This window comes from Callithrix jacchus, chromosome 17 (genome assembly GCF_049354715.1).
Source record: "Callithrix jacchus isolate 240 chromosome 17, calJac240_pri, whole genome shotgun sequence".
Taxonomy (NCBI): domain Eukaryota; kingdom Metazoa; phylum Chordata; class Mammalia; order Primates; family Cebidae; genus Callithrix; species Callithrix jacchus.
This window is the reverse complement of record NC_133518.1, coordinates 40934475-40961966: the sequence shown is the minus strand read 5'-3', so window position 1 is coordinate 40961966 and position 27492 is coordinate 40934475. Positions and strand designations below refer to the sequence as shown.

Below are 27492 nucleotides of genomic sequence, written 5' to 3'. Positions count from 1 at the left end.
CTCCAAAACCTCTGGGTGGTATATGCTGTATAAAATCATGTGGCTACTGACAGTGACAGCTTCCCACTCTTGCTGTGATTTTTCTCTTGTTTCTCACGCTTGAAGAATTTTCTTTTCTCTCCTTCAAAATCAACTCTATGTTTAGAAACTGATGTTTGCTTTTTCTGATAAAGCCTTTCTTTGAGTTTTTAGTGGCATAGGGCCTATCTACTTCATTTTAATCCACCATGTTCTGAACATTCTGGTGTCATGAAATATGGTTGTAATTATTCTTACTTGTCCAACCACTTTCTTGCAATAATGGATTCTATGTCACTGAATGCAGGGATGGGAATGTGACTCAGATCTGACCAGTTACCTTGTTTAATATCCTTGGAGTAGTATGTGATTGGCCTACAGGTGATCTTCTGATACAAGCAGAGGCAACCAGAGTCTTTGTGACTGATATGCAAATATTGGGAGAATGAAATGTTATTTTGAGCTAAAAAAAAAAAAAATGTAAGCCTGGAGATGACATTAGTCACCTTCTCCTGCTTTTTAGAGTAAGCCATCTATCTGCACCATCAAAGAATGAGGCTAGCACTCAGAGGCAATCAGGGCCAAGAGAGAAAAAGAAAGGATAGACAGCCATGTTTGAAGGCTTAAGCCTGGCATGTCCAGAGTCAGCTCAATCCCTGCTAAACAGGCCAATGTACACATTTTGCTGAAGGTAATTTGAATTGGGTTTCTGTCACTTTCATCACTTGCATCTGACTTATACACCAATAAATTAAAGTACATTGGAACTAAGATAAGAAATCAACATGGATTTCTTTTATTTATTTTTGGTAAGCCAGTTTTTCATGCATGAGTTGACATGAGCAAAGCAAATTCTAAGTCACAGGGCTGAGTTCCAGAGATGCTACAAGTGATGACAGATCTCATCCAAGAGACAAAAGACAGAGTCACAGGATATAACCAAGGTCAAGTCCCAGTAATCACAACAGGGACATTAAGAGGTAGGGTAGAGGAGATGCTAGAGTCTGAAAACAGGGAAGAGGAATGAGAGAAAAACAAACAAGAAAGCAGCAGTAGGCAGGGGTGTGGCCAGCACACCAAGTGCTCCACTTAGTCAGCTGAGCCCTGCTTCCCAGCTCAAGCCTGTAATCCCGGCACTTTGGGAGGCTGAGGTGGGTGGATCACGAGGTCAAGAGATCGAGATCATCCTGGTCAACATGGTGAAACCCTGTCTCTACTAAAAATAAAAATAAAAAAAAAAATAGCTGGGCACGGTGGCGCGTACCTGTAATCCCAGCTATTCAGGAGGCTGAAGCAGGAGAATTGCCTGAACCCAGGAGACGGAGGTTGCGGTGAGCCGAGGTCGCGCCATTGCCCTCCAGCCTGGGTAACAAGAGCGAAACTGCGTCTCAAAAATAAATAAATAAATAAAAAATAAAGATCCAAGGGTGGCCTTCCCATTCCTGCTATGTGATGCCACCTGGTGTCTGAAAAATGAAGTCAGCATGAAAATGACTGCCAGGACAAGGAGTCCTTAAGCAAAAACGGCCATAACTTTTCTTTTTTAATTAGGTATCACCTCAGTATCTAGACAGGCATCAAAATAAATGAATTCCATGCTGATTATCAGTTTCCAAGGCAAATATCAAAGTGAATTACCTCCAGATAGATGTGTCAAGAAACTTGTTCTTAAGTTAAGCAGATTCATGAGAAATATTATACCTCTGCTTGTGTTAACAGTTTCAGTTAATTCTGATCAAAAGGGGACAGCTTTTCATCACCTCTGTGTTTACAACTATGGGTCAAATGGGAGAAGGAATGCTAATGAGGGTATCTAACAAGGCTTTTCAAATAGTTGGAAGAAGCAGAATGAACATTAAATATCTATCTCTGGAATAGGTTTTAATGATTAGTATTATAAAACATGCCCATCTGCTTCTGAAGGGGTATATGAACTCATTCCTTCAGTAGTTACTGGAGAACCTACCAAATAATTGCCTGTGGGTAGTGAGGGATGGAGAAAATTTGCCTTCAAGGAACTTGAAATCTACTTCAAGATGATGTTACCAAGAGAAATAATGGATATTATTTGAGGAACCTATTTTTATAACTGAATCCTACACATGCAAGCTATTTTCTGAGATGGTTTTTTGTTACACAATTAAGTTCCTTTATAGCTATTGTTTGCCTACTTCAGTGAGGAGTTGTTGAGGGCAGAAATGAATGGCTATGCCCACCCAATCTATATCACCAACACTTGGCATAACGTCTGGCACATACCGATCCTCAGTATGTTTCTCTTGAATGGCTGGGTGATAGCTCAAGGGTACTTTCAGTTCCATAATTGCTTGAGTCTCACAGCCATCCAATTATCTGCCAAATATAATACTTTGAAATACACGGGTGATAAGTAATGCAGTTTTTCAAAATGTCACTCACTCAAAGTGCCAAGCATTCACTGGTATCACACTTTAAATGACATTATCTAGTAAGAACCCCGAGGCAGCATAACAGTCTCATTTAAAAAGACAAAACTGATGCTCCATTTCTTCATCTTTTTAAATAATTGGCAACATTGAACTTCCTTATAAGCATTTACTTAACTGGGAATAAAAACATCTAGTATGTATGTGTTGTCATTCAAGCGTCAGCTGTTTAATGAGATACTTATTTTACCTCTAAGAAAACGTGGAGGGATTTGCCCACTGTAGAATTATTTTACAAGTAGGTTTTAGTACAACAATGGCAATATTTCTGTTTTGCAGATAAATGGCCCCAAACATCCAACATCCTTTTTCTCCTTTATCATGGGTAGAAGAAGAATCTCACACTTCTACATCTGTGCAATTTGCACTTAAATGAAGGTTGGCAATTATTAAGTATGTTAATGGGGATTTGGGGGGCCAGAGTCTTTCTTAAGTAGTTTGCTCTTTTTAAATAAATATATGCAAGCCAAAAGAAAACAATAAAAATTGCTTATGATTCTGCATAACATTTCTGACTCCATGTAATTTATATATAAGTAATATAAATGTTATATGTTATTTATATATAGGTACAATAAAAATACATATAATTTAATGATATATAATTATATTTATACATAATTACATATTATATAGTATATGTAATGTACATTAACATATATAATACATAATTTCAGATGCAGTTGCACATATACATTTGGCTGTGAATTTTTACCCAAGCTAGAGCTTATTATATATTAAATTTTCTTATTTAATAGTTATTAAATATAATTATATATTGAATTTTCTTATTTACTTAAAAATATATTGTGAATATCTCTTCCCATCAGTATATTTTTCTTTATCATTTTTTTAAATGACTCACAGTATTCTATCATATTAATATACTGTAATTCACTTCAACCAGCTAGTAACCATTGTGCCTAACTTCTTGCTCAAATCAGTGCACTCATCTCCATGAAGAAACTATTGCATATGTCCTTAATTACTTCTTAGAATAAATTTCTAGAAACAAAACTGCTGGATCAAATGATTTATAAATTCTAATGACTCAGTAAATATTGCCTTTGTAAAAGTTTTATCACTTTCCTTTTTCACCAGTCATATAGGAGGGTTCTCAATTCCCAAACCCTGACTTACTCCAAGTATGATTATTCTTTTTTGAATCCGGAAGATCTGAATATTTGCCAGGTAAAAATAATACTACATTGTTGGTTTAATTTGTTTTATTTCATTGTTAGTGAAGCTGATCTTATTTGGTATAGCTACCGGCCATCTATGTTTCTTCTTTTGTTCATTAACTATACCCTTTGTCTATTTTTCTATTACGCTTACCTTTTATTATTGGTCTTTGATGATAAGAGTAACAGCAACAGTTAACATTTAACGTGTATTGAGCATGATGCACCAGGTTCTGATTTAGGTGTTTTATGTTTAATCCCATTCTGTGAGGTAAGTGCTATTACTGTCCTTATTTTACAAATGAGGCTGCCAAGACGCCAGGGGATTGAGTAACTTGCCCAAGGTAGTGTAAATAATGAATTAGGTATAGTAATGAGATTAGCAATTCATCATATATTTTACAAAGACTATTAACTGATCAATGTGTGTGTTGAAAACATTTTCCTTGGTTTATCATTCGTCTTTAATTTTTTAATAGTGTATTTGCCTGCTAAGATTGGTTAATTCTACTGTCATCGAACAAATGGGCTTTTATTTTATAGTTTCTGCTTTTGATATCTTGATCACTCAAAGAAGATATAAATAAATTTAATTCAAACACGTGAAAAAACATTCAGAGAGCATAGAAGACTATAAAACAAAGAGTTAAATTATTTTTCGACCTTTGACTATGTCATGATCCTACACAGCAAAGGTATCTGATTTTGACCATTTTGTGTTTCTATTTCTTCTGATTGTTGTTCTATGACTCTTAACAATATGCATACATTTTTATTTCTCGACTCAGCAACTCCACATAGCATCTTTTGGTTTCCAGTATTCCAGATGTAGAATCTTAGTTATCTTTTCCTTTCCTTTCCTTCTCCCTTTTTCAGCTGCTTAACTTCCACAAGAAATATCAGTTTTGGTTGTGAGCACCTTCATAACTTTAAGTAACATATTAATATTTGAACCTCTATTTCTTCATTTATCAACTTTAGACAGTATGTCTTAACTAAGTGATTCATTCCTAATAGCGGAAATCAGGTGTAAAAATGGTTATTCTGTATGTTTTCTGGATCATAAAATGTCATATTTATGAAGAAATGCTTCACTAGAAGCAGGTTTATCTTTAGTCATTTTAATAAAACCAGAAAGATCTCTGTAAGTAGAATGAAAGATATTGATATAAATAAGGATATACATTATATTTATATTTATATAGCATAGACTGTGTCGATTACAGAGCCTTTCTAACCGCATAACTTCATTTATTACTCAGCATAATTCTGTGATGTTTATAGAACAACTATTCTCACATTTTCAAGATAAAGAAATAAGCATAGGGAGTTTATGGCCATAGAAAATCACTGTAGTGGGCATCTAGGTCATCAATCCCCAACTTTTTTGAAACCAGGGATCGGTTTCGAGGAAGATAATTTTTCCATGGATTGTGGGAGGAGATAGCTTCAGGATGAAAGGCAATCTCAGGCATTAGATACTCATAAGGGGTGTGCGACCTAGATCCCTGGCATGCACAGTTCTCAATAGGGTTAGCGCTCCTGTGAGAATCTAATGTCACCATTGATCTGACAGAGGCGGAGCTCAGGCGGTTCTGCTCACTGGCCTACAGTAGCTCACCTTCTGCTGTGTGGCCCAGTTTCTAACAGGCCATAGACCCCTGCCGGTCCACAGCCTGGGGGTTGAGGACCCCTGATCTAGGTTTTGTTTTGTTGCGTTTCTATCCAGCATCCACTTTTCCTTTATCTTGGCAGTATTACCTGAGCGGTAATTTCACCTTGCCCCAATCTCAGCTCATGTGCTACCAATGAGGCTGATTACATCCTTGAACTCACGGAGCAGGTGACATATACTCGAGCCAATAAATGCTGTAGGTTTTACTGGTCATAGCGATTCTTCCAAGAGAAACTGCATCCGAATCTATAAAAGGCACTAACATTTAGTCTGGGAATGGTGGAACAGAAATTCTTTGGAAGAGAGAGCAACCCCGGGGAAATGCTGGCAGCCATCTTGTAACCAGAAGAGGGCGCTAACCATGAAGTTGAGGGAAGAAAGATTCTTGTTCATCTCATTGGATCCTTGACTGAGCCATTTCTGTTACTGCTGTTCTGTTACTTCAGCTAATACAGATTCTGTTTTTGTTTACTTCAGTTTGGGTTGGTTTCCTGTCAACTGTAGTAATTGCACAGTTAATTAGTGGCAATCGCGACCCAAGATCTTGTGACTTTTAACCTAGGCTTCTTTCTACTCTGCCATGCTACCTCTGAAATCAATGTTTTTGTTCAGGATTCAAAAACACACACCCCTTGAGATCTCTTCCATATATCTTTTGCCTTCCTTCAAGCCTATTAAGTAACATTTAGAAATGTAAATCTATCACGTGGAATTCATTTGTGAGCCAGTATGCATACATGTTTGGGCATGACATTCCCTCTCTGCTTGAAATAATGGTATGGGTTAGGGACAAGCTAATTTCAAAACTTTTATGTTAAATAAAATTACTTGCATTTTAGCACAAACAATTCCAGATCATTTTAAATCACAAGAACATGATATAGCACCTACCACCTGCTGCTATGTACAAGAGTGTGGCCATTAAATTTAATTATGTTAGGTATCTAAAATTCAGAGCACATTTAACCTAATGAACAGTATTATAATTAATCATTCGCTTTTTAGATTAGCAAAGAAAACCTGCTTTAATTTAAAATGTGGCGACACGCTAGAGCACAGTACTGCCACAATACTATAAAAGTGTAAAAATTCTAAAACTAAAAAAGATGGTTCTTAAGAAAGGAGGTTTGCTGGCAGAAGACGGGAAGGTAAATAAAAATATGTGGCTATTTCAGAGGGCCTCTGGGGGCTTGGCCAAGGGCCATAGTCATCAAGGATTGAGTTTCACATCAGAATGGAAACCTTTTTTTCCCATGACACAAGAATAACTCTATCACTGTTCTTAAACTTCAAAACCACACAAAGATGGAGCTAAGTAAGGGAAACACAAAAGAGGTTTTCATTTGTTCTTTTAAGACACACTTCAAGTACATAGACTCTGCTTTCAAAAAGTTACTATCTAGAAAGGCAAATATATATGTAAATCCAATGCTGTGCAGGGGTGAAGCAGAAGCTCAGCCTATGGGCCGGTGGTTCCCAGAGGAAGAGAGTGAGGAAAGAATTGAAAGATTTGATTAGGCAGAAACAGAAGCCAGGGACCACAACCCAGGAAGAGTGAACTTTGTTCAAAGGCACCGAGATACCACCCAGAGAGTTGTGTCAGGTGCTATACATGGTTTAGTGTGAAGGGAAAGAAAAATGGAGAGACAATGTTTGAAGTTTTAGACTGAAAGTCATAGAAAACCTTTAAATGATATTTAAATATGGCCTTCCTAAGGGAACCAGAAAATGGTTGGAAGAGAATGTGTGAAGATAAGGCATTGCAAGGAGAGGAAATACGCGTGTGTAAATAGATGTACAAAGAGATGATTATGTGTGCTATAAACTAACTTTAAGAAGTAAATGAGCAATTGAGAAGAAGTGAAGAGAATGGCACATGGAAATGCACAAGGAGGAGGAAATGGTGAGCAGCAGACAGCTCTGGTGGACAGCCTGGACCAGGATATGGCAGCGCTATAGACCACTCAGCAGAGCTCAGAAAGAGCCAGTATTCGAATATGTAAGCTTTGGAAGTCAAATGTTTTTACTTAGGATCACCCCTTATATTACACTGGAACTCACTGGGGTCACTGCATGATACCAGAATTGCCAAAGATTCTAGCACAAGATGTCAGCTAGATTGGCACTGTCTCATTCCTAGAAAGGAAGAGCTCTTGCTATGGTGTGAAACATCTTCTTATTAAGACATTATGAAGACATGGGTAGAGGGGTAGGAGAGGCACCTGCAATACCAACCATGTATTAACCTGAGGAGCTATTTCAAATGCTCCCAGGCTTGTGCTCAACAGCATCAACATTTATCTTTAGAGTCTGCATTTTTAAAGGAAAACTACCGTGAATGGTAGTGCAGAAAGCAGAAAGGCCAAACCTTCCCTGGTTGTGTCTGCATGATTCTTTCCCAAGCTCATTTGCACTTTAGTGGTTTTGCTTTGTGTGGCCTTTTCCAACTTGGCAGATCAGAAAGTAGAAATGAGAAACTCAGCACATTAAAAAAATTTTTTGCTCCAAATGTTCTGTTAATGCTAGTATTTCTTGGACAGGGATTTCTGATGTCCTAATTAATTGTTTTTGGTGTTTCTTTAAAAGCATCCTTTAGCATTTGTGAATCTGCCCATGGCTTTTGCTCTTAATTTGCACTGGCTGATATTTTCCTTTAAAGCATGAGAGACACTTCTCTATGGCCAGGTGAAATATATTTGGAGACACACTTGAAAGTTGCTGAATTCACTGGCAACTTTGGGGCAGCAGCCTTAAGAAATGTCAACTGGCAAAAAGAAAGAAAAAATGAGTAGTGCTGCTCTGTCATTTCCTACTCCCTTCTGTGAGATCTGACTTTTAACAATCTTTTGTTACTCCACAATACATTTTCAACAGCATTTGAAGTAATTAACACCCAGAATAGACTCTTTTTGTCACATTTAATGATCCGATATCTACTTTCCTTTGGGATATCTGACAGTTGCCCAAAATATTGGTCTTAATCTAAAACCAAGAAGAGACCTCTGACAGAGTGAAAGCCACCAAAGTGGCATTTATTAAATATAAATGGTAAGTGTCTAAAGGGGTGGTAAGGAAAGAGCACTGGCTTACTTCCCCCCTGCCAAAATCCTTCCAGCCTGAAGGGAAATTACACTGGTGCTGAACTGAAGCTCCATCAGTTTCATCCATCTCCATCATATGATGTTTTAAAGATGTGTGCATTCCTATGTAGTATTACATTCGCACTGAGAAATAAAGAGTATGTTGACCCTTAGGTTCTGGCTCCAATCTGCCAATCTGTCCATAAATGCAAGGGTTTCTATTAGTCTATTATCTGGAAAGTGAGTTATGCAAGGCAAAAAATTAAATGATATTGATTTGAAATGAAAAATAGCTAATTTATGTGCATTTTAGGAACCTTAAGTGAATCAGCTAAATATATGCACTGAGAAAAAGAAGTTACCCTCTAGGTATTATCTTGTAATAAGCTGGAAACATAAAACCCATTAATAATATTAGAAATTAGATGCCTAAAGAATTGTGCCCATTATTGGAGATCTTCTGCAATAACAAGTCCTTAAAAAAAGCAAGAGACTGCCTGTATCTCTATGACATAAGAGAAAAGATACAAGTGAAAGCATATTTCACATGTTAAAGGAACACAGGCCAAGTTTTGGTACTTACTATGTAAGGACTATGGCCACTGCATCATTCAACACACTCTCTCCAAACAAGAGTATGTACAGGTCAGGGTCGACGTGCAGTTCATGGAAAATGGCCAGCACTGTCACTAGGAAGACACACACAAACATGCAGGTTAGCTGGGATGTAGGTATAGAGTTTTCCTTGGCTATGGTCCCCTCTCAAAACATTAAATACTTATCCTCTCAAATCCAATGCCTCTACTAACACCAGACTTTTATTCAAAAAATATCTGATCGTGTCACTCCCTTGCTGAGAGGCTTCTCGTGGCTCCCCACTGCTTACAGATAAAATTTGGGCTCCCAAGTACAAGTCCCCTACAATCTGTACCTTGCTTACCTTCTAGCCTCATCTCCCTCTGCATCCTTTGCCCACCCTTTGCTGCCTTTCTCAAGTCCCACTGAACTTGCCATAATTTCCCAAACACTGTATCGTTTCTTAACTACCTTTGATTCCTTCTACTATGGCAACAATTCCTTTCTTTTCCACTTGCCACCATCCTCCTACTTAAATACACACATACACACACACATGCATGCACACACACTTCTTGATACCAAAGATTCACTGTTTTCATTCTTTAAGGACCTTTCAAGTATCCCCCTCCTAACCCTTTGACTGCCTCAGCAGAGACCTGGTTCATTCCTTTCTGGATCCCAGCATTTGGAGAAAATCACTGAACTTACCACAGAAAAGACTGGGAGCTCCCTGGGGATGGGGTTCATCTTTGGACACATGGTATTAGACCATACTCAATAACTGCTTGATGTATGAATGAATGAATGAATGAATGAATGAATGAATGTTGTTGCACTGGCCTACTTCTGTGAAGGGAGAGGTGGTTCCACCTGGGTCTCATTCTGTCCCCAAATCACACTCATCTGTAAAGATGGATTCACTGTTCCTAAGAATAGAAGATGAGGATCTGTTTCTGGTTGCCTGCTGCATGGCCTGATACTATATGCCATGTACTTGTATCAAGCTTCTGTGAGTATATTAGGACAGTAAATAAGCACACTCTGATTATCTGTGTTCATCAAAACTATTCAATATCTTGATATTGGAAACAATTAAGCAGAGTGTGAACAGCAATCATTAGGAAAATAGTCCATTGAATTAATTGCCAAGGGGGAAAGAGAGAGGTTGAAAATGATACTGAAGGCAAATGTTTAAGGCAGAGTGGGTACTTAAATTCTGCCTATTTTATGGATGGTAAGGTTAGTAACTGTGTTGTACAAAATAGTGCTACAAGGGGAAAAAAGCAAGAAAGTCAAGTTAAATTTGAAGTTTGTAAGTAGGATTAAGAAGTTTGGAGCTTGTTTTTTAATAATAGAGACTCATAAAGGGTTTTTTACAATCTGAGCTTTAGAAATAAGGTTCAGGCAGAAGGGGAGAGGGCAGAATGGACACATGGCTGGAGGCTTTCCCTGTAACTCAAGTAAGAGATGAGTTGCACCAGGACAGGAAGAGGCCTGGATTCATGCTCCCAAACTCCTACACATCCACTGCCCTGGGTTCTAATAGACCAATGACCACTGTGATTTGTACTTCGCAAATATACTTCACTGGTTTTCATCTTCTCTGTGTGCCACAAGCCCTTCGCACAGTGAGGCAACATAGTAAGCCTTTAATGAGTGAATGAATAAGAGATAACGCCAAGAAGGATAGAGCAGAGGTGACAGCAACCCAGAGATATTTGAGATGGAAAATTGGTGGGTGTTGGTGCTTCAGAGACAGCAAGGAATGACTCTGGATTTTGATCTACTATACAACATATGACTATATTTAGTAACAATGTATTGTACACTTGAAAATTGCTAAGAGAGCAGGTTTTAAGTGTTCTCAGTACAATGACAAAAGCATGTGAGGTAATGCATATGTTAATTCGCCTGATTTAGCTATTCTGCAAGATACGCATATTTCAAAAAATTATGCTGTATACCATAATACATACAATCTTTGTCAATTAAAAAGTTTTTTTTAAAGAAGCTACTGCAAAATCCAAAAATAAAAAGAGAAAGAAAATGCCATGAATCGACATGGCAACTGGCCAGATCCCATTTTACCAGGCATAGAATCAATTTTATTATTCTAGCTGAATAGGTCCTATTAATCATGATAGGTAAAATGGCAAATATATGCTTTCTACTAGCATGTAGCTGTTAACATTTGCCACAGCCTTTAGGTGCTGCAGGTGGTGGGAGGGAGCAAGCAAACACTTCTGCTAAGTAACCTCTGTCTCCTTTTTGGATGGAGTTAAGACACTGCATCTACCCAAAACAAAAGGTTACAGAGGGGTTTGGTTAGCAACATTTTCTTTTTTGCTAAAATACTGTGGAATAAAAATAACTTTTTTTTTTACCAGAAAATTCTATCATGGCCTCTCTATTGTTAACTTTAGTCTCTGTAGCTGTTGATTTCTATCATTGCGTTCTGAAGATGACTTGCAGCCCATCTCCACTTTCAGGGAGGTTTCCTAGGCTGGCAAACAGGAAATGTAAGGCCCTTACCCCACCTTCCCACTTACAGAACCCTTCTGCCCTAGGGGGATGGACTTTGCATCTATCCAACAAAAGCTTTGAGCTTTTAAGAGGAAAGGCTTTTAATTGAATATCCAGTTTTGTTCAGAACTGCTCTGACATTCCCACAATTCCTTTTGAACAAAGAACTGAACTCCATTTCATAAACGATATCCCACACAAAAGAGAAAACTGTTACTTTGCACATTCCTGTCTACCCTGTGAAGAAATGGAACAGTTTTAAATAAAGCTAGGCAGTGTGTCCTACAAGAGGGAGTATTTTGCTGGGAACACAAATGAGTCGAATAGGTGAGTCAGGAAATCAGCCACCCACTCTGCTGCTGAGCTTGGAGCTTTTAAAAACCTCATTTAATTACCTCCCTGGCAGGGCTCAATCTTACATGCAATGTCCAGGAATCTCTGCAGCACCTCCCCAGGAGAGAGTCTTTGGGACAGCTGTGGACATGCTCATACCAGCTATGCCCACACCTTGCTAGGTTTGTAAGGATAACCCTGGTTCAAGGCAGGACTGAAAGTCATTGCCCATGTAGATGAGAGTTCCTGGGACCACAAAAGGAAAATGCTCTGGATATCGTGTGGATAGGAAGGGGAAAAGATGCAATCTGATTTCTTAAACCTCTGATTTTATCAGAGGATTTGGTCATTTCGTCTTTATCTTAAGTTCCACTCATCTTTTAGTGGCAGATTCTCATGCTTTGCTTGTGGCTTGGAGTTCCTTCTCCTCTGCACATCCTCTTCCTACCTGATGTTGTAGTTAGAGAAAATTCACTTTGTCTTTCATATTGATAATACAAGATACAAACAAATATGATGTTACGCTCAAACAAATGAAAACACACACACACACACACACACACACACAATCCTTATAGTAGAGGAATAATTGAGAAATGCCACTGAATCCTTGGAGATCTCTGAGAAAATAATTTCAGCCATCAAGGGCAACGAGCTTTGGAGGCAATGAGAGAGGAGCCAGTGGTGTGGACTGCACTCTGAGAAGCTTTTGATAAGGGATGAAGAGAAAAAAGCCATAACTCATGAGGTCTAAGTGAGGCTTTCTCTTAGACATCTGATTTATAGGTTGACAAGAATAAGCCAGAGGAAAGAGAGGTTGAAGACAGAGAAAAAGAATGAGAAAAGTGCTGAAGCAAAGTCTAGAGAAGGCAGAAGAAAACTGAGAGGCAGAAGGGAAATGTGTCTTCGAGTAAAGCAAGATCATCTGCTGAGAGTCAGGAGAGAAACACGTGAGTTACAGGCCAGAGGAGGGTTGAAAATGTGCAGAACATCTTGGAGGCAGGTAATGCAGGTTTCATGAAAATCTGTTAAGGTCAAACACAGGATAATTCTCAGCCTGTAAAAGAAAAACTCTAACACTAAAATGATACAGTATTTTGATTTCTTCATCATACCAAGGGGCTTTTCCCCACTACACCTCTGTTATAGCATCAAAACTAATCCTTTTTCACCTCGAAGGTGACAACGACACCTAGTGATAAAAATACAGATACTGACTACCTGACTCCATGAGTACGTCAATGTGTTTACGCTTAGATATTTTACAATTTTTGTTTAAACTGCTGTCTTGGGCTGGGCGCAGTGGCTCACGCCTGTAATCCTAGCACTTTGGGAGGCCAAGGTGGGTGGATCACCTGAGGTCAAGATTTCAAGACCAGCCTGGCCATCATGGTGAAACCCCATCTTTAAAAAATTAAAAATAAATAAATAAATAAAATACATAAACTGCTGTCTTTTTGACTGGCCACTTTCTTGATGTCCTTTCAGAACTTCTAAGTCTTCAGGGTGATTTAGTGATGGCCCCCTCCCTAGAATCTCCATTAGCAGCTCTGTGTCCCCTATTTTCTAAGCGTTTTACAAGAAATTTAAATTTCAAATGACACTTTAATGTGGCAGCTCTCAGCAACCTAGCACAAGATCTGCCTGGGTGGAAGGACAATAAGCAATAGCTCCTACCCCTGTCCTTCCACCTTGTCATTCAGCCTTGTCAAAATGCTGGCTCTCCTTGGAGAGTGCTCTCTATGGTTTTCTGTGCAAATCAGTATGTATGACACTTGTTCGCAACACATAGAGAATCAAAAACATCTGAAGCTTTTGCAGCTGAATCGGTGTCAGGCCTGACAGGTGGAGAACCTTGGTATTCTCATAAATGAGGTGGCATTTTTCCATTTCCAAAAATGATTATTGTGAAAATGTTATTTTCTTTTTCTGAGAAGGAGGAAATTCTCCTGTAACTTCTCCCACTGTCCTGAAATATTGTATACGGTGAGATTTGAAGGAAAGTCTTTCAAAAAAGGTGTGGTATCTGGGTACAGGCTGAAATATGGGAATTATTTCGAGAATTATTTAATTCTCAGTGAAGACCCAGCAGCAAAATCGATACATGGATTGGTTTTGCCAGTCAAGTTCTGCCATTCATAACCCTAAAATACAAGTGAAAAGACTGTGTTCTGAGTTACATCAGAGAAACAATGCCAGATCTAGAGAGCTAATGACTAGTCATTTACTTTGTTGAGGTCATTTTAAATTTTAAGTTAGAAAAAACATCATGAAGAATTTAGCCCAAAAACTTTGCAATTTTGTTTTAACCATCAATATGCTCTATCGTTCTGATACCAAGTCAATAGTGGAGAATATATGATATGCATGCACACACTTGTAGCCTTCCTGAAACGGGGTTCCTTGGCTCTTATGCCCCAGAACAATGGCTTCAAAATGTGGCCCAGGGACCCCTGGGGATTCCTGAGATCTATCCAGGAAGATCCCCAAGATCCCCAAGATTAAACTATTTTCACAATAATATAAAAATGTTACTTGCATTTTCATTCTAATTCTTTCGTTAGTGTACAGTGGAATTTTCCAGAGGCTACATCAGGCAACAGATTGAATGCAGAAGGAAGATATGAGAATCCAGCTGTCTTCTATTGCACTACATGTTAAAGAGCTTTGCAGAAATGTGAAACAATGCCACTCTTCTATTTTTTTTTTTTTTTTTGGAAAACTTTTGGTAGGAATATGTTATTTATATTAACATGTAAATGTTTTATGATTGCTATTTTAAATAAATGAATAAAAAATGTTTTAGAATTTGTTTTAATTTCTAACATGGTGAATACTTCACTTATTTATTTTTGAGACCGAGTCTCGCTCTGTTGCCCAGGCTGGAGTGCAGTGGTGCAATCTCAGCTCACTACAACCTTTGCCTCCCGGGTTCAAGTGACTCTCCTGCCTCAGTCTCCGAGTAGCTGGGACTATAGGTGCCTGCCACCTCGCCTGGCTAACTTTTGTATTTTTAGTAGAGACAGGGTTTCTCCATGTTGGCCAGACTGGTCTCAACCTCCTGGCCTCATGGGATCTGCCCACCTTGGCCTCCCAAAGTGCTGGGATTATAGGTATGAGTCACTGTGCCTGGCCTCTAATATGGCAAATACTGACAGATACACCTCACATAAACAAAAACTCTTTGGGGTCTTTCCTAATTTTAATGACTTGTAAAAGATTTTGATACCAAAAATTTTGAGAACCACTGCCCTAAGGCATTTGTTACATGTAATAAATTAACTTGTTTCCTCTCTATTGAAAGTGATACTAGCTAAGCACATCCTTGAGAGAAATGAGAAGATATTCCCTCAAATTGCCTTCGGTAGAGCTTAATTTTCTTGTTGAGAAGGGCTCCTGAGATTAGTATCTTTTGCTGCGCAATAATGAGCTGATTCTTTTGGTATACATGTAGAGGATTTCTAATAACTTTTAAATGAAAAAAATTATTCTTTTTATATTAACTCCACTATCATATTTATAGAATCATATTTCTATTGCTGGTATTTATATTTGTGTAAGCCTTTTTTTTAATGTAAGTGTTTTGTGGGCAGAGATTTTTACGTGCATAATAAAAACACCGACAATCCCACCTCCATCCCTTGACTTCAAACATGGCTGAGTGGTGTTTGAGAATAATCAACTCCCCTTTTCTGCTTACAAACCAGAAATACAATCCCTAGCAGTCACTGAGAGCAGAAAAAGGTAATCAGAAGGTCATGTGGTTTGGCATTAAGAAAAGTAGACTATATTAAGACCAGAAAGGGAGAAACTGGAAATAAATCCGGGTGGGGAATGTTTTCCAGGTCTTGTATCTGGGAACTTACGGACTGAAATCTGTTGGCGCTTTACCTACTGATTTAAAATCTTCCCCAAGGGTACCTACATCAGAGATATTCTAAATTTAACATTAGCAAAGAACATCAACATTTAACAAAGATTCAATTTTCTCACCAATGAGGTTTAATGAGCCATGGTGCAGTTTAACGGGAAATCTGCGCAATATGCCCAGTATCTGAGTGACGATGGCTCACCCCTTCATACAAGCATTCTCCAATTGGGATGATCACTTCGGCATTTGGCCTTTTAAAAAGGAAAATAGTGGGCAAGGGTTTATTTACAAATCGTGAAAAAACATTTTTAAAAAGCCCAGTGGAGTCAAAAAGCAGCCATAGTTAGGATGGGTCACCAAAAAAATCAACATTTGTAGGTAACAATATCACTGTGACCCATGACATGTAACAACTGTGAGGAGAGACACATGTTCAAAAGACAACTGTGTCAGTCATGACGATGGTACACACAAAATAAGAGGGCTTCACAGACAAATCTTTCTCTTGCTACTAAAAGGTATGAAACAAGCATCTTGTTTCTATCTTGTATCATCATTTCCTAACCTGTGGATCAGGACCCGCAGAGACATTACAGAACTGTTTCAAAGTGAAAGATGAACATGCCTGCTCCCTAAATAGACTAGAAAGTTGCCAAGGGTAAACAAGAGTAATATTGAGAAGAGTTAACACTGGGCCTGTGTGAGAATCAGGGAAGAAAAAAAGACAGAAAGAGAGGGGTCATATGATAAATCGCTTCATCCTTGTCATCACCCTGTGTGGTAAGCTTAGGAATGCACTGATCCTTGGAACATATGAATATGTTGCCTTGCATGCCAAAAGGAGCTTTGCAGGTGTAATTAAGGTTATTGATATGGTTTGACTGTATCCCTGCCCAAATCTCACCTTGAATTATTGCTCCTATATTTCCCACATGTCATGGGAGGGACCCAGTGGGAGGTAACTGAATCATGAGGAGCGGGTCTTTCCTGTGCTGTTCTTGTGACACAAGCTTTGAAGGATTCATAAAGGGAAGTTCCTGTACACAAGCTCTTTCTTGCCTGCCACCATGTAAGACGTAACTTTGCTCCTCATTGCCCTTCCACTACCATTGTGAGGCCTCCCCCAGCCATGTGTAGCTGTGAGTCAACTAAAGCCCTTTCCTCTATAAATTAGCCAGTCTTGGGTATGTCTTTATTAGCAACATGAGAACAGACCAATACAGTTATGACCCTTAAAATAGGCAGATTATGTTAGATTATCTGGGCAGGTTCAACCTAATCACTCAAGCTCTTAAAAGCAGAAAAATATCTGAGGCTATAGTCAGAGAGATACAGCTGAAGAGCTGTGAGAGAAAGGGAAAGTTGGGAAGATCCCAAGTGTAAGGATCCAACACACTGTTCTTGGCTCTGAGACGTAGGGGATCACTCATAAGGGCCAGAGAGAGAGAAACCTCATGGAGCCAAGAGTGACCCCAACTTTCAGCCCCAAGGATACAGAGACCTTGGTCTTCTGATGGGAAGAAACTGCATTCTATCAACAACCTGAACCTAGAGCTTCCTGATGAGAGTCCTAACAGTCAGTACATTGATTTTGGCCTTCGGAGACTCTGATCCAAGAAACCAATTGAGCCAACCTGGACTTCTGACCTATGAAACTGTGAGGCAATACATTTATGCTGTCTTAAGCTGCTAAGCTTGTGGCCATTTCTCATGGCAGTTCTAGCAAACAAATACATTCTGCTCCCCTCTTACAATAAGAATGACAAAATGCTGGGCAGGCCAAGCTCCCAGACATTTGACTTTTCAATACATGAGTTACTGAGTGAAGATGTGGCTAGAATGTCTTCTTAGCTGTAGCACAGCCCCCTCTCCTCTTTCCCCACTGCTGGCAGGAAAGAATAAGCCACTTAAACAAATCTATGTTTTCGATTATGCTTAGCAAAGAAAGACCTGGACCAATGACAAGGCTGTAGATTTTCAAATAGGTGTGCCTATGAGGTCCTCAGTTGCTGATGTAATTATCCATGTGTGTCCCTCTTGGTGCCATCGTCACACGCCACAGATCACTCATTCACTCAGAATGTACCATTTTACAGCTCATCAAATCACTTTATTTGCCAGCGTCTGCCCTATCTAGGCTATGCCATTGAGTGCAATCACTATGCAGAATTGGTGCTGAGATGGGAATGGAGAAGTCCAAGCTAGGACAGAAAGTTAACCAACCAGGCAAGCCACATCTGAGGGGAGCGGCCGAAAGTCATAAAGCAGCTCTCACCGCAGAAGCCAACAGTGGCCATTTTAATATTCTTCTTGACGTTTTTGTACTTTCTAACTTTCTACAATAAATGTGCACTATTTTTAGAGTTAGAAAAGACATCAGGGCCGGGCGCGGTGGCTCATGCCTGTAATCCCAGCACTTTGGGAGGCCGAGGCAGGTGGATCACGAGGTCCAGAGATCGAGACCATCCTGGTCAACATGGTGAAACCCCGTCTCTACTAAAAATGCAAACAAAATTAGCTGGGCATGGTGGCACATGCCTGTAATCCCAGCTACTCAGGAGGCTGAGGCAGGAGAATTGCCTGAACCCAGGAGGCAGAGGTTGCGGTGAGCCGAGATCGTGCCATTGCACTCCAGCCTGGGTGACCAGAGCGAAACTCCGTCTCCAAAAAAAAAAAAAAAGAGAGAAAAAGAAAAGACATCAAACCATTTATGAAACTGGTAAAACTTAACAAAAACATAAAGCATGTAACTCAGAGTCTCTTCCCCAAGGCCCCAGAGGCTGTCTGTGAGGACCCAGCTTTCCGCAGGATTTCTCCCTGGGCTTCCACACTGCTTGACCCCACTGCGGGACAAGGCACTGTGGACCCTTCCTGTCTCTCCAAGTGCTCTCCTCTTTTGTTTTCAGGAGACTAGCCCCTTGTCTCCAGGTTTTCTTCACTCTTCTTTGTAAACCTGTCCCTTTAACACAGACGTTGCCCAGGAAAACATCTCCAGTCCCTTTCTCACTCTGTAAACTCGACTTGAGCAATTTTATCCATACCTGGTGATGTCAATTTCTAGTCCATCCTTTCCTCTATTTTTAGTAGACAAGGGGTTTTATCATGTTGGCCAGGCTGGTCTCAAACTCCTGACCTCAAGTGATGCTTCCAACTTGGCTTCCCAAAGTGCTGGGATTACATTCATGAGCCACCGTGCCAGCCCTCATCTTCCTTAGCTATAGACTCCCATATCTAACCATATCCAGCCAAGACAACTGCAACTGGAGTTGTTCTAGCTGAACAACTACTTATCAAGCACCAGCTGTGTGCCTGGCACTGGGCATGAATGGCTTACAGATTCCCTATCCCCTGACTGGCCTCAGCAACTCTGCTGCTCTTGCACTTGAATTACCATCTCAAGGAGTAGAACCATCAGTGACCCACAAACTTTATGTCTGTGTTTTTAGTGGTGTGACTTATCTTATTTACAACTGAAAAATCTCCAGCTTTAGAGAATATAATATTAAGAGGCAAGCCACATTTTGTAGTTCAGTGGTTTACAAGGTCAGACAAGGAGAGAAGCAGCAGCATTTCAGAAATGTTCTATCGCACCAGATACAGCAGCATAAACTAAGTCTGTTATTTCTGAAATTTTAGTTCAACAGTAATACTTTCTAGACTGAAAAATAATATAAGAATGAAGAACTTCAGTTCCAGATAAATGCATTTTCTTATATGAAAGTAGCATTTTAAAAAACAACCCCCCAATAAATAGCCTACAAGCACGTTGACTTCTTTGTTTGAATAGAACTTCTTGCCTAAAACGTCAATTATATCACTGGTATTAGTTTGTTCATCTGTGTATTTGTCAATGCTTTTGATAGTTTCTGGCAAGCCATAGGCAGTTAATTCTGTTTACTGAATAGATAAGTTAATGAGTGAGTGAATCTCTGAAGGTCGTCCACCATGTGGTTAGCACCTCAAGGATCAGAACGGCTCCTTTTTCTCTTGTATTCTGCCCTTGTAATCAGTTACTTCTTTGCCCACTCACTGACCTGACAGAACTTGTTCCAAAAAGCTATCTCCATTTCAGTGCAAAATAATAAATTGAACAACACAATTCCTCATCTGTAGCACCCAGATAAAAGGTCAATCCCTGTCCTTTCTTGGCTGTGCTTTAGAAGGAGGGAAGCTGCTTCTCAAGAAATCCTGCCCAGGAGGCACCTGTGAGTCTTTGTGGAACAAGAGGGCCAAATCCCAGTCTGGCACTAGTGGCAGCTCTCCCGTCCTAGGTACCTTTCTCTTAAGAAAGCGCTCACTTTGGAGTCGTGCAACTGCTGATCCCGCACTTACATAATCCTGAGAGTGAGTGCCTTCTTAAATGTTACTCCCTGGTTGCTTCACTCTTCCTTGGTTTTGATCTTATCAACCTAGCTGAGTCCTAAAAGGAACCAGACAGCAAGAAAATGCTCTCTAAGAATTACCAAATGCAATCTGTCTCAGTGTACAATGTCTTCTTTAACACTGAAATGGAATGTGTGGGTTGGACACTGACTTTAAAACCTTCCATCCTATACGTCTTTGAGCATTACTGAGAATAAACTGCTTTCATTTAAGCAGAGCCATTCTGTTCCCCAAAGCAGTGAGCCAGAGAGATCTGTCAACCACAGCTGTTTGCCAGCTGTCTATGGAGCTGTTGAATTGCTTCAAATGGTTTTTCAGTATGTTCTTGAAATTTCATCTTCAGAACACCTGGAGCCTTGCTTTATCCACTTTCAATATCCTGAAGCATTTATATAATAGGTTGTTATCTATTATTGTGTCCAATTCTGTTCTGTGGAGGTGACTTTCCATAACTAGGCTTCCAACTTCTGAAGCAAGACCTTTGTGCCAAGACCTTGCTATTCACAGCTCTGTCCTAAAGTAGAAAACCGTAGTTGGAAACTTGACTCTGGTGTCAAACCAACCAGTGTTCACATCAGACCCCAGCTGTTATGCAAATTAACTGGTGATCTTGAGCCAGCTACTTAACCTCATTAAACTTCAAATAAGCTTCCTTGGAAAAATGGGGATAAAATAATCCCTTCCTTGGGTTTTTGGAGAATAATTAATTGGACTTATTTATGCAAAATGTTTGGGATATTGTAAGTGCTTAATCAGTGGTGGTTACTGTATTGCTATTGTTCATGCCATCAAAACCATTAGTGGGCCAGTTTTATAAAATGGAATAAGATTTTCTACTTGTTTTTCCTTTAACACTTAAAAATAACTTCAAATGAGAAAAAGTAGATATTATCAAGCAGAGAAGTGTTAAAAACTCTTTCTATCTCTCTTTCTTTCTCACAAATTATCCCCTTGAATTTCTGTATTTGGAAAGAACAGCTATTTCTTATTCTGTGTGCATTTACTTGTCTTTCTGAGTCTTAGAGTCCTCATCTAAAATGGGGACATTGAGCAAACCTGTCTTTAAGGTCCCTCCACATCTAAAATTATATGGGTCTCGCTCCAAACTCCAAAGTGTAGTCTCCAGATGTGGAATGTGCATATTTCCCAAATCATGAGGATGGAGCCCTAATGCAGTGCTGGGATCAGGGGTGTCCTTTATAGGGTTACAGAGCAGCAAGTGCAGTGGGCAGAACAGTGTCAAGAAGAGTGATCATGAGTTTAACTCTTCTCTGCATGAATGAGGGCAGGGTTGTCATAATTTCAAACTCATATGCCTTTGTTTTGGCTCTGCCTCCAAGGGTTCCCAAGACAGGACACTCTGAAGAGTATCTGAGCCTGGGGAGACCTTGCTAATGTTCTGCAGGTTATGTTATCTGTGGCCCTGGAAAGAAATATGGCTCATGTTTCTTCCAGCTGACCTGTTATCCTCTTCAGTCAGGCAAAATATTGGCTTGAGGTACAGGAAACTTTAAGCATTCTCAGAGCCTTCTCCCCACCAGGCGGTACTCCATGTTTCAAAGCTGCCTAGATTACTTCTGTCTTGGCTGCCTAGATTACTTCTGTCTTGGCTGCCTGGATTACCTCTGTCTTGTCTTTAAACTACTGCCAGTTGTATCCACCTCCCTCTTTAGACTGGGAGCATGTTGAGGGCAGAGCCTGTGTCTGGTTTATTATCCCTCCCCTCAGTTGCTCCTATAGTGCCTATGACATAGCAGGCAATGAATAAATGTTTGCTAAATAAAATCAATTTATAAAATGGGAACTCGACTCTTGACTCTTGAATTTCATTTTCATCCAAAGCTTGATTGGCACATCACTGTTCTATTTGAGAAACAGCAATGGTGTAGGACAAAGAATATTGGACCTGATTTGTCTCCCATCTCTGCCACTTATGAGCCTTGTAAATGTAAATAACCCACTTAAGTTTTTAGAACCTCTGTTGCTTGAAATGGAGAAAATCGATTGGCTGTGGTGATGATTAAATTAGAGGATATATTTGTACACACTTAGTCAATGGCTGTTCTCACTAGATAACATACTCTCCAGTAGATGTATTCAGCTGGAGCTTTCAATTTGCTGCCAACCTATGGCTTTGGGTTGTTTCTAAATATTGATTCAAGTACAGCCATTGCTTTGATGGGTAAAATAAGGACATTACTGATTTTGAAGCTGACTGCAAGGTAGCAAAAGTCAGCCAGGTTTTTTTTTTTTTTTTTCCTAGATAGATGTTAGTGTTTAGTATCTAGCAAAAACACAGTCTAGAAATCTAAGGAAACAGAAGTCCTGGGTTCCATACCTACATTTCACTAACTTGCTGTGAAACCTTGAAATAATCTTAAAATTTGCTGCACCTCAATTATTTCACCTAAGAAATGGGTCTTCTCTCCCCAAGAGCACAATGTGAACATAACTGAAATACCGTATGCAGACGCTCTTTGAGTTCTTGGAAAGTCACACCATATACATCAAAGCTGTTATTTTTATTTCTGAGTAAATTTGCTCAATAACAGAATTTAGGTTTATGTGATGGTGTGTTACAGACACAGGCTTATGTAGAGGGTTTTAAACTGATACTACACCACTGCGCTTAACGCTGAATTGTAAAGATACAGAAAATACGGCCAAGTACTGCTACATGACACTGTGTGCAGGTGTGAGACAGATTGCATAATAAAAATGGCTGGTACGTCTGTGGTGTCTAGAAGCAGCTGGCTTCAGTGGGAGGTGCTCTGCTCTAATATCCTCTGACTCCCTCTGAGGTGGAATTTCTCCCCCCTTGGAATTCAATAAAAACGTCTGAATATCTCTCACTGCTTCTGTTCTCTCACAGCAATACCAACACAATCTTTCTCTACCAAATATTAGATGCTAAAAGTAGAGTCATTCATCCAACTTGCTTTATAGATGACAGAGCAAATAATTCAGAAACATGGACTTTATACTCTATGTGAGCATTTAAAACAAATTTATAATATGGCATAAAACCATCTTGATCTCTTCCTATGCTGCTTAGCAGATATTAAATGAATGTTGTCTTTGTTCTCTAAGCCAGCCCTGGTACTGAAGAAACTGCTTTGTCAATTACATCTTAAATTTTTTTTTTTTGTCTGTGAATAGAAAATTACTCAGTTTCTTCTTGAATTCTTGTGTAGAATATTGATAACAGTGATGAGAAGTCACAAATATAATATAGTCTAAAACTCTGAAATGCAGAGGCAGAGAGGGCCAGAAGGTGAAAAAGAACAATATACATGATTTTTAAAAGATGTGATCCAAACGAAAGAAATAATGAAGAATGCAATTAAATATTGAAATACAACAGTGATTAGAGAGCATGGTCAGAGAAACTGAAGGAAAACAAACCTGAAAAATAAAAACTTTTCTGATTGTGCCAATGTGAGTAATCATTTCTCCTGTGTTAAAAAAAATTAAATATTTAAATCTGGAAGTTCCATGACGTATGAAAAAATATGAGAGACAGCCCAATTAAGTCACCCTTACTGAAGAGGCTTTTCTCCAAAAATAACAGTTCTGCTTTTAATTATAGGTTCTTGGGTCTGTTAATCAGCCATCTTCCTCAAGGCTAAGCTTGGTGCAAATAGCAGAGAAGGATTCAGCAAAATGCCCTGTTTAATTAAAATGAATTTAATTAAAAATATTTTTATACACATGACCAATCACCATTATTTATGCAGATGTTCCCTCATACTTCTTTGAAAAGGCATTTCTCCTCCCACCTTTAAAAAATACGCTGTGCTTCTACAAGAACTACTGTGAAATGAAAAGCTCTATGACTCGTAGTTAATACCTATTTTTATCAAAACAGCAGTGCAGCTCACACATCACCCGTGCAGCCGTAACCATAGTAACCCCAAATAGAAAGGGGCTTCAGATTATCAACATGATCAAAGGTAAGATAGTTCATGTGCCTCTGGAATAGTTGCACTGCAGCAAACTTTAAAGGATAAAGGGGGCTTTTATTCCTACTACTTAAATGTTAAATGAAAATAATGACTTGCAAGCACAGTATGTAGAAATGCCTTTCATTTTGGAAGACTTTTGTTTCCTCCGAGTGTTAATAATTGAAAAGACAAAAACTCAATGCTACACATTTCTCTAGTGCTTCTGATTATGCTGAGGGGACAGTAATCATCATTTTGCCAAGTTGGATAATTCACACAGTGAAAACCCCATCCTCAGGAGCCCTGCAGGATGAGAAGCTGGATGAGAAGGCACATTCTGTGTCCATGTACTCAGTGAGAGGATGGCTATGGTTAATGATGACTGTCAACACACAGCACCTGGGATCAGGTATAGGTGGTAACTTAGGGTATAGACTGGGAGTCAAATCACAAAGAAAATGAACATTTAATCAGAGAAGGAGTAGAACTGATTTGAAATATCAGTGAAATACCAACCCAAATACAAACCTGTATTTCGCTTTATAATTTATGGTTGAAGTAGGATGGAGTAGGGAAGGATGAGAGGTCAGGGCATTCACAGTTAGCAAGACCATACTTATTAATTATGTTGATAATTAATAATATTAACAATATTGAATATTCTATCAGAGGAACTACCATCTAGATAATCCCAAACAGAGACTACTAGAAAAGTCTTTCTGACAACATTTTCTAATGTTTGATATGCCTAGGAGGGTAGCATCTGGAAATGTGAAGAAAATACTCTAAATCTTAAATATTTAAGTAGATAGTAGCTATTACAAAAAGTAGAAGATTCCACATGAGGATAAATATAATTTTATTAATTTTTTTTCTTTTTAATTTCTTCACATTTGAGATTTACTATGGAAGTGGATGGACAAGTAATGAAAACATAAGAAAGGACAAATTCTTTCATTATGGCCGCTTAGGAAGAAGATGGATATCTGGAAATTTTATGTTTAGTAATAAATAAATAAGAATGTTATAATAGCATTATCTAAAAAGCCAATAAAGTCCCTGAAAAGAATTCACTGTTAATAAAAATTTATTTTAAAACACTTAGCAATTTACAAATAATTTTCTATACAACACTTCATTTGATCTGACAAAAATTCTTTGAAGAAATAGAAGGTACTTTCTGTTTTGTTTTGTTCTGATAGTTTCTATTTTAAGGATGTGGAAAGTGAGGTTTCAAGAAGTTAAAGCACTAAACTTGATGCTCCATTCACCGTGACACTAATCTTGCCTCAATGAACAGACAGATATCCAGGATGCTCTGACCACGGATCCCAAACTCATTTTTAGGAAACTTTTCTATTCCTATTATGTGCTTATTTTATTTTTAGTGGAAGATTCCTCTTGGGATTAGTTTATGAGACATCCCTAACTGTGATCCTTTTATGCAAGCAGTTTCCCAGGGCCTCTCTTAGATGCTTTCACCCACAAACTCAGGAGCAGGACCAGTGCCCTGCTTCACACTTCCCGTTGAAACCAGTGCGCCCCAGAATTAGAGCGACACCTAGCCGTGATTTTAGGTAGTACATGCTAAGAAAGCTTATTTGGGCAAGGGAGTTGGACAAAAGACATCCTCGCTGGTGGCATCTCAAGAGGATACTCCTTCCAGAAGTAGATGCCTCAGAGGTTTTTTAACAGCACTTTCTACTGGGAACTAGGACTCCTGCAGTTCACATTCTCTGAGGAGGAACTATATGATAATAAAGATTCTAATTATAATAAAATGTAAGATGTGCACCCTTGAAATTACATACAGACTCTACCAGTGCAATAACTGATACCTATTGATAATAAAGATTCTAATTATAATAAAATGTAAGATGTGCACCCTTGAAATTACATACAGACTCTACCAGTGCAATAACGGATACCTATTGATAATAAAGATTCTAATTATAATAAAATATAAGATGTGCACCCTTGAAATTACATACAGGTTCTACTAGTGCAATAACTGATACTTATTTCAGTCCAAAAACATCAGTACTGAGCCTCCTTCATCTCAATAGTTCATGACATTTACTAAGAAAAGCAAATATTTCATGCAGTTTTTATATTCATCAGGGCTGTGGACCCGTGCTACTAGTATCCACAGGACGCTAGTTAGAAATGGAGTGTTGGATTTGACCCTGGACCTATGGAATCAAAATTTCAGGAAGTAGAACCCCGTAATTTGTACTTTCAGACTCTCCAAGTGAGTTTTATGTTCACTCACATTGGAGAACCTACTAACACAGAGCAAGAGGTAGTCTTAAAAATCATCTAGGCCGGGCGCGGTGGCTCAAGCCTGTAATCCCAGCACTTTGGGAGGCCGAGGCGGGTGGATCACGAGGTCAACAGATCGAGACCATCCTGGTCAACATGGTGAAACCCCGTCTCTACTAAAAATACAAAAAATTAGCTGGGCACAATGGTGCGTGCCTGTAATCCCAGCTGCTCAGGAGGCTGAGGCAGGAGAATTGCCTGAACCCAGGAGGCGGAGGTTGCGGCGAGCCGAGATCGTGCCATTGCATTCCAGCCTGGGTAACAAGAGCAAAACTCCGTCTCAAAAAAAAAAAAAAAAAATCATCTAATTCCTCTAGGAATATATTAGGCAAATAAGGCCTAGAAAGTTTAAGCGGCCACCTTGAGTTTTCCCTGCACATCAGTCATATGCCCTGTGCATAGTAACAGGGATTGAATTAGACCTGAGGTCTCCTAACTCCCAATAATAAAAATAGCATAGTGCTATGACATTTGTCACGTACAGGCTGGTTGGGCAAAACATTAGCTAAACAGCGACTTTGACTTTGTATCTATATTCCTCCTGGCTTCTAATTTCAATAAATGAATTATCATCCATGCATTTAATTTAGGCACCAGACAGGATAATGCCAGAGTAAATTTTCTAAATTTAATTAACACGAGCCAGTAGTAGTCTCCTTATGAAAGCCAACAACGAGGGCTCAGGGCTTCATCAAGAATTGGAATTCTTAGCACACTTTAGCTGCTGGAGCAAGCTGAGATGTGTGACTTACATGTAATATGAGAAGTCATTGATTTTTTTTTTTCACTTCATGGCAGACACAATATCATATTGAGTTTGAAGACTTTAAGATTTTCTCATTACATTTCAGAGTGATTTACTAATATAACACAAAAATGATTGGTTGATTTTCTCACTTTTATGAAATTTTGAAGTCTTAAAGTATACCGATGCCTTTCCACATAAATGCATAAATATGATCATAATACGCAAACCCTTTGTTTAATTGTTTTTTTAAATAGTCTTTTTTCTTTACTTTTTTGGTATGTCTCTCTTTTTTCCACCTGTTCCTCTCTTAAACTCATATCTCCTCTCTCCCCAAGGAACCCAATTTTACAATGTAGTACAGTGGTCCTCA

At 39.0% G+C, this 27492-nt stretch overlaps 1 protein-coding gene across 1 annotated transcript in view; it reads right to left on the bottom strand.

Annotated features, from left to right (window-relative positions):
- SLC9A9 (solute carrier family 9 member A9) overlaps positions 1-27492 on the bottom strand; it is a 588021-nt gene that overhangs the window by 389011 nt on the left and 171518 nt on the right. Inside the window, exon 6 of the mRNA XM_002759520.7 lies at positions 9003-9108. Coding sequence (XP_002759566.1) covers positions 9003-9108 — 106 coding nt within the window. The remainder of the gene's footprint in view (positions 1-9002; positions 9109-27492) is intronic.